The following is an 8,400-nucleotide window of genomic DNA, read 5'->3' as shown; positions in this document are numbered from 1 at the left end:
TATTTCAAAACCTGGAATTTTATAATGGCATGAATCCAATTAACCCAAAATATAATGATGCTAGCCGCGCAATTTGCACGGACCACCACACTAGTTATAGAGCACTATGCGAACTTACTTTTTCAAAGCAACCCTATACATATATTTTGCTCCCAAAAAGCTAGGGTTATCTAAAATATATTGTAAAATTTGACTAAAATTCCCCAAGTTTCATGAAAAATATTGTTTTAAAAACTGAAGGATGTTTTACTCCATATGAAATGTGTCTAATGTTTAACGAAACATTAATTGGATCCATGCCATTATAACTTTCGTGGTTTTGAAATATGCCATTGATATTTGTCTATTGAAACCATGCCGCTATAATTTCATACATAGCTTGCTACCTCCTGCAGCACTATAAATACGTTGTTGCTATGTTCCACATCACTACACACAAATAGCTTACAGCCCTTGTCTGTGAACAAGAAAAATGGCCGTTGTCCTAGATGCTTTTGCGTCCTACGTCAGCGACCTGCTCTTGCAGGTGGCCAAAGATGAGGTGGGCATGCTGCTTGGTGTCTCTGACGAGATCACCAAGCTAGATGAAAAGCTTCAATTTCTCAAGGACTACCTTGCTGATGCTGAAAAGAAGCGCATCACCGACAAGCATGTCGACGGGTGGGTGAGGAAGCTGAAGGGGATCATGTATGACGCCACTGACATCCTGGAGCTCTGCCAGCTTAAGGCCATGGAGCAGGGTTCCTCAGCTGACTTGGGCTGTTGCAACCCCTTGCTATTCTGCCTACGGAATCCACTGTTCGCGCATGACATTGGCAGCCGTATCAAGAAGCTCAACCAGAGCCTTGATAGCATATGCAAGACAGGTGCCGAGTTTAGCTTCATGAAGCTGGAAGCCTATCAAGATCGAAGGACTGCCTCTCCTCTCATCAGTCGTACAACATCACCGGTGTTGGAGCGGTCAGGTGTGGTTGGTGATCAGATCGAAGAGGATACATCAGCATTGGTGAAGTTACTAACAGATGACAAGGAGACCATTCATGCGGAGAACAATAGTCTGTTGTTAGCCATAGTGGGTGTTGGTGGCATTAGCAAGACTACTCTCGCCAAGAACATCTTCAATGATGATGCCATCCAGGAGAAGTTTGACAAGAAGATATGGTTGAGTGTCACGCAGAAGTTCAATGAATCTGATCTCCTGAGGAGTGCCATCATTGCTATCGGGGGTGATCACCGCAGCTCACATGACAGATCTGTGCTTGAGCCAAGCCTTGTGAATGCCATCAAGGGGAAGAATTTCATTTTGGTGCTGGATGACATGTGGACTGAAAGAGCATGGAATGACTTCCTCCGGATACCATTCAGTCATGGTGGTCGAGGTAGCCGAGTTGTTGTTACCACAAGAGATGAGAGAATTGCCAGGGGGGTGAAAGCCAAGTACCTTCACCATGTCAACAAACTAGGATCTGATGATGCTTGGTCCTTGCTCAAGAAACAGGTTTCTCTTTTTCCATTTTGCATTCAAAGAACTGCTCTTTCTTTGGTTATTGACCAGTCTCTGGCCCATTTGTCTTAAAATTTGCTGATACAAAACAAGACCTTTGTAGGATAAAATCGAGTACTGGAAGGTATTATTTCTAGAAATACACGTGTCAAGTACTGCTGACGCTAGATAACTATGACACAAACTGTGTTAATGTTGACATGTACTGCCAACGTTCACCGTTACATCTAAATATCTAAACCATATTGACGTTGACATTTTGTTTGGCATGGTCTATTGTTGATAATATGCTTGACTTCAGTTCATTTCAAAAAAAAAATCGATGTAAAAATTTTGTCAAGCTCTATAGGTCAAGATGAACAATATGCATGTCTGGACTTCCCACTGGATTTATTGTATGAAAAAAATATGTAATTTATGAAAAGCTCTATTGGTTAAGATAAGAATGATAAGCATATAGCCTAGTGGTTATAGTGATCTGAGTAGTACCCCAAGATCCTGAGTTCAAATCTCTTATGGAGCGAATTTCGGATTGGGTTGTTTGCGGGGCTAAGTTCCCTATTTCAATGGTCGTATATATCCGGTTGGATGTAGAGGCCGGGTAAAAAATACCCTTCTCTAAAAAAAAGAAGAATGATAAGCAGTTCTGGAATTGACGCAAAAATACCCTTCTCTAAAAAAAAGAAGAATGATAAGCAGTTCTGGAATTGACGCAAACACAATCTATTGTAGCCCATAATTTTAGGAGCACTTTTTAGGGTGACCACAAACTACGGGGTCATGAAGATTACCGTATGTGTTGGAGTCTGTCTTGAAGACATTATTCTGCACGTTGCTACTTGCAATGCAAATTATATCATCACATATGTGTTCCATAGTTTAAACCACAAAAAGGCTTCATCCGGCGGTCTGAGGAATCACAAGTGCTACCATTCGTTGCAGATGATTTTTTCAGAAAAGGTGTAGTTGCAGATTATTTATATTCAAACCAAAAGTTCGGCTAGTTATATCACAAAAGAAATATCCAAATTTTATAAGAATAATCATTTCCTAAATAATGATTTGATTCATTGACGAATATATTTTTTTATCATGTATTGATTTGTAAATATCAATTCCATAAAAAATACAAGAACCATTTTATTTGTAAATCAGAATTAGAAATTCCTGCAAATGGAGGCATAAAAATATGTGGCTGAGAAATAAACATTACTGTACATAACTATTTGGCAATCTTTCTTATAGACAATATCCTACAAAAATATATGAATATGTTGAGTTCAAAAATATATGGAACCTTCTCTTCAAAGATCTTGTCGATAGATGTTTGCTTGCTATTGTATCCATCTGACATGATCCAAGATTTGTGCAATGGAAAAAATATTTGAAAATGGGAGGTCTCGGGTCGAGCTTTCAAATCGAGCATCAAATTTCCACGGTGTCAAGGCAACATAAGCAAGGGCAAACATCTTGGCCATCAAACCTATCTAAAATTGAAAGCGATGGTTTGGTTTTCTTACCGTGTGTACAAAAAAAGGAGAAGATAAGTAGAGTACAAATCAGTAGATGTATACGTGCATGTTGATGCAGAAGAACAAATAGATTTCCAACCAATATGTGACACTCAACTGCATGGGTGCTGCTGTGGCTTACACCTTACAAGATGCATGTCAGCTGCCGTATGTAGGTAGAATTTATATTTAAACCTGGTAGGAAACCAACTAAATAATGCTTAAAATTATATGTGTAGTACTCCACTGGGCCACCATATTTAGAAAACTAAATCGCATGGTCTTTTCGTATCTATTTTTTTAGAGAAAAATGGCATAGCATCTAAACTTTAATAACACCCTAACAGAAAAATCTATCATCACACAGCTCTAATTTACATTTTTTTCTTGAAAACGCAAGAGCTATGTGTTTCATTTCATTAAGAGGGAAAAAAATACAAAAGAGAAGTTCACAAAGGAACCCTCTAAAACATCACAACAAACGATGCGCCACCAAAAACATACTCATGCAACAGCTATCCATCCAGTGGGAGAGACTGACAAAGGAGTTCATGGAGAGCCCTGGTTCCAGCTATGCACCACAAAACACTCTCCCTTGCCACTGATTCCAAAACAGCATTTACCCTAGGCGTGCCGTTGTTGAAAATGCAATTGTTCCGATGCTTCCATATCTCCCAAGCCACCAGGATGATCAAGGAGTTCAAACTTTTCTTGGTCTCCTTAGAAATTCTCTTGACCACCTTGAACTATCAGCTAGAGAAGCGTGTTATATTGTTGATAGATTTTTATACTAGAGTAGTATTAAAGTTTGGACTCTGATATTGGGAAGTACAATAAATGATATTTAAAAATACAACTTTTTTTTTGATAAAAATTAAAATTGTGACTTCAGAATTATAAACTAGAAAAAAAAATCAGTTTGCGTAATTTGGGAACAACAAGGAGATTGGTAATGGTAGCTCTAACCATCAGGTCAAAATGCAAAATGTAGGACCAAAATTAAATAAGTACTAGTTGATACCCCGCGCTTTGCTGCGGGATATGTGGATGAATGCATGTTATACATTATAAAAATGATAGGCGTATATGTTTGAATAATGTGAAAATGATGTGAAGATGGTGATTTGACATTGCTTGCATGCTGAGTTCTAAACATACAACAAAACTACTCCCTCCGTTTCAGGTTATAAGACTTTCTAGCATTGCCTAGATTTATATAGATGCTAATGAATCGAGATATATATTTGTGTCTAGATTCATTAACATCTATATGAATATGGGCAATGCTAGAAAGTCTTATAACCTGAAACGGAGGAAGTACAAATGATATGCCATGTTAGCATGAGATCTAAAATACTCTAGATAATAATTGTTAGTGGGTGATGATGTAGCACACTTGCATGTTGAGCTTTAGGAGTTAGTAGGTACTAACTATATAATTATAGAAAGTATAGATTTGCTATAGTTTAAGTTTTTGAATCAAAATTGATCAAATTTATAACATATTGTAATCTCCAATCTCGAATTCATGATCTTAACTAATATGAAATTGAACCAGCCATTTATGTAAATGTTAGAGATATATCATATGTTTTATTTTTTTCCCATCATATGAGGGTTTTTTTTTGCATATTTGCTTACACCTGTAGATTTATATATTTGGGCCTAGAGCCCTTAGATAAATACAAGTGCTGTTCATAACATGGTTTAATGTCATTTAAGGGTTTCACTAGTTTTACTCTAGCCGGGTGACTTTCTTTGTCGCCAGACAATTTTGCTTGTCGGTGGACGACTTTTCCTTCGCTGCTTCACAATTTTCTTCAGTGCTAATCTTCTTCACTTGCGCCATTTCCTATGTCTGATCCAGGGCCACTTCAGTATTTTCTTAGGATCGACGTCTCTTCTACACCCGAGGGTTTCTACTTGTCCCAAGAAAAGTATATACATAATCTTAATCTTCCATCTTTCTGCTACTGACAGTGAGCATCTCGAGGATCCACATGTTACTGTCACCTGGTTGGGAATCTTGTTTATTTGGGTGTCACTTATCTTGACATTTTCATATCCAGTTCTTATTCTGAGTCATTTTTTTTTCTGCTCCCACTCACCTCCACTATAGCCATCTTCTTCGTGTTCTATGTTATCTTCGAGGGACTATCTCTCATCGTCTTTTCTTTTCTTTCCTTGCTCTAGCTCTTTATAGTTTGGTTTCAGGCTTATTCTGATGCTACCGGGCTAGCGATTCCTCTAATCTTGTTCTCTGCCTGCTTACTGTGTTTTTCTTGGTGGATCTCTCATAGCTTGGAAGGAGATCCTGCTGTTTCTGGTTCGAGCACAAAGCTTGAGTTGTGAGCGGTGACACTTTTGGTGGCAGAATTTACTTGGCTTAGTTGTGAGCAGTGGCACTGAAGTCCATATAGATCATATATCCTTTTTAATACCTGTAATTTTCATTGTTTAATAGACCATAACATGGTTTATTGTATTCCAGTATTAATATCATTTGATACAATACAATCAAATAAACATAATCCAATAGGAAAAGCATGACACAGAAAATGTGAATAAAATGCGGAATGAGTTAATAGTACATTTTTTAGCGATCAGTTTAACATTATAGTGTTAAACTTCTATCCTTTTTTTTTAAAAAAAAAACGAGCTTCCTTGTGCATGTGCATGTGTTGACGACTGGTTCTTACATAATTTGAGTATTTGTAAACTCATGTATGTTAAAAAGGTATATACACCCATTTATTCATACTACTAATTGAATTTGTGGACTTAAATTACCTACAGGTTGCCCTTAGTGAGATAGATGAGCCTGAGATTGAGGCACTAAAGGATATCGGAATGGAGATAATAGGAAAATGTGATGGTTTACCACTTGCTATCAAAGTGGTAGGGGGCCTCTTGTGTAGAAGAGATAAAAACCATGGTGTTTGGTCAGAGATTTTGAGTAATTCTACATGGTCAACTGATGGAATGCCCCAAGACCTAAACTATGCACTGCATCTGAGCTATGAGGATCTCTCTCCTCATTTGAAGCAATGTTTCCTGCGCTACTCACTTATCCCTAAAAATGCTGTGCTTGGTTCTGATGCCATTATTGGTATGTGGATCAGTGAAGGACTTGTACTTCAATGCACAGAAGGATTAGAAGAATTAGGAGAAGATTACTACAAGGAGTTGATTGTGAGAAATCTTTTGGAGCCAAGTATAGAGTATGTTGATCAATGGCACTGCACGATGCATGATGTTGTCCGCTCATTTGCTCATTATGTGGCTAGAGATGAAGCATTGGTGGCTCAAGGTAGACAAATTGATATTAGTAATCTTCATTCACAGAAATTCTATCGATTATCCATTCAAACTGATGATGAAGTAGAGTGGAATCTTCTAAAAGAGCAGATGTCACTCAGAATGTTAATATCAGTAAGTGATATCAAGCTAAGGTCTGGTGATTCATTGGGCAACTTTTCAGGTCTACGGATTTTGTATATAGCTTCATCAAACTTTCTTCCTTTGGTTGACTCTCTGTGCCAATTGAAGCACCTACGGTACTTGATCTTGGCAACAGATGATATATCTAGATTGCCAGATGACATCGGCAAGATGAAATTCTTGATGTACATTGACATTAATGCATGTGGAAATTTGGTGCAACTTCCTAAGAGCATTTTAAAGCTAAGACAGCTGAGGTATCTAAGCCTTGGTGACACATAAAAATGTAATACCTGAGGGGTTCCATAATCTGTCAAGTATTCGGAAATTATATGGTTTTCCAGCTCACATGGGCACTGGTGGTGTTCCGCCAAAAGAGAATTGGTGTAGTTTGGAAGAGCTAGAATGTCTTTCTGAGCTCAGGGATCTAGAGCTAAATTGTCTTGAGAATGTCTCTGCCAGCTCTTATGCTGCAAAGGCTTCACTTTGCACCAAGGAGCATCTTATCTTCTTAAAATTACGCTGCACTAGTAGATTGGGAGATGATGGGTTACTCAAAGAGGAAGGTTTATCTGAGATGGAGCAGCAGCTTGTTGAGGTGTTTAATGAGCTCTGTCCTCCACGCTGTTTATACAATCTTGAAATTTTTGGATACTTTGGGTGTTCACTGCCAAATTGGATGATGTCACCAATATCCAGAACGCCTCTTACGAGCTTGAGGTATCTGTTTCTTAAAGACTTGGCTTGTTGCACCCAACTACCTGATATTTTGTCTCAGCTCCTTCATTTGTTCATGCTACAAATTGTTCGTGCACCGGCCATCAAGCGTGTCGGGTCTGAATTCCTGCTCTGCCATGATCATGGCCATCATTCCCTGACGGCGAAAGCATTTCCAAGATTGCAAGTGCTATTCTTCGTGGGGATGGTGGAATGGGAGGAGTGGGAGTGGGAGGAACAAGTGCAAGCAATGGCTGTCTTGGAGGAGCTTTTACTTGAGCGTTGCAAACTGAGGTGCCTTCCTCCTGGCCTTGCCTTCCATGCAAGGGCTCTGAAGAAACTATGGATATGTGAGGTCCAGAACCTCAAGTCTCTTGATAACTTCGCTTGTGTTGTTTAGCTCAGTGTGGATGACAACCCTGATCTGCAGAGGATATCTAATTTTCCCAAATTGCGGAAACTTGACATTATGTTCTGCCCCAAAATGGAAGTATTGGAGAATGTGCCAGAACTCAGAAGCCTCACACTTGAGGACTATAGTATTGAAACACTCCCTGGTTATTTGCAGCAAGTAAGCATGAGGAATTTGTTCGTGGACTGCAGCTTTGAGCTTCTCAGTTCCATAGCCATGGGAGATACAGGTCCTGAGTGGAACAAGATGAGCCATATCCAGCAAGTGAAGGCTAATGCAGATGATGGGGACGATGAAACGATGTGGTATGTCTCCTACACAAGAGATCCCTACAGCTTCGAGACAAACGTCATCCCTTCGTCCAATCCCAATGGTATATTTTTTTTTCTTGGGCTTCTGCTCCTTTAGTTTCTTTCACATATTTTCCTCATGTTGATTCCATCTTTCATGTGCATATCATAGTGCAAACTAATGTCCTGCTGTTTGTTTAGCTTTGCTGCATCAGAACCAAATGATGAGAAGTAGTGCGTTCACAAAAGAACGAGAGCTGAAGTTGCAGTTATTTAGGAGAAATGCTAGGATGTCCCTGTCCTTACAGAAAAGTAGACGGTGGCTTGGTCAATCTTCTCGCACCAGATGTTCAGATCAGAGTTTCGTAGGTATTTACAGGCACTTTCTATGTCACCAGCCCTTCATACTCCTAACTGCTCTTATTGTCATGTTCTATTTGTAGAATACAATTTTTCCTTCAGCATAAACTGGAAAGTTTTAATCTTTGGTAAATGACTAAAAAAGAGAGAGATACATACCTTGCC

The 8,400-nt window shown here is 38.9% G+C and overlaps 1 protein-coding gene across 1 annotated transcript; it reads left to right on the top strand.

Moving 5' to 3' along the window:
* Positions 1-472: 472 nt before the first annotated feature.
* Positions 473-8,110, top strand: LOC127755713 (putative disease resistance protein RGA3). The gene is made up of 5 exons (XM_052281386.1): positions 473-1,498; positions 5,812-5,913; positions 7,235-7,562; positions 7,665-7,958; positions 8,091-8,110. Exons 1-5 carry the CDS (start codon positions 473-475, stop codon positions 8,108-8,110), a joined length of 1,770 nt encoding a protein of 589 aa, XP_052137346.1.
* Positions 8,111-8,400: the final 290 nt, after the last annotated feature.

This window comes from Oryza glaberrima, chromosome 11, assembly GCF_000147395.1.
Source record: "Oryza glaberrima chromosome 11, OglaRS2, whole genome shotgun sequence".
NCBI lineage: Eukaryota > Viridiplantae > Streptophyta > Magnoliopsida > Poales > Poaceae > Oryza > Oryza glaberrima.
The sequence above is the reverse complement of the archived record's forward strand: the minus strand, read 5'-3'. Positions and strand labels throughout refer to the sequence as shown.

Excerpts from the sequence above, each read along its gene's own strand:
- LOC127755713 (XM_052281386.1), top strand. The coding sequence starts at position 473 with ATGGCCGTTGTCCTAGATGCTTTTGCGTCCTACGTCAGCGACCTGCTC. Across the intron at positions 5,914-7,234 it reads TACCACTTGCTATCAAAGTG|CTCCTTCATTTGTTCATGCT; the intron begins GTAGGGGGCCTC and ends ATTTTGTCTCAG. Across the intron at positions 7,563-7,664 it reads GTCTCTTGATAACTTCGCTT|TATTGGAGAATGTGCCAGAA; the intron begins GTGTTGTTTAGC and ends CCAAAATGGAAG.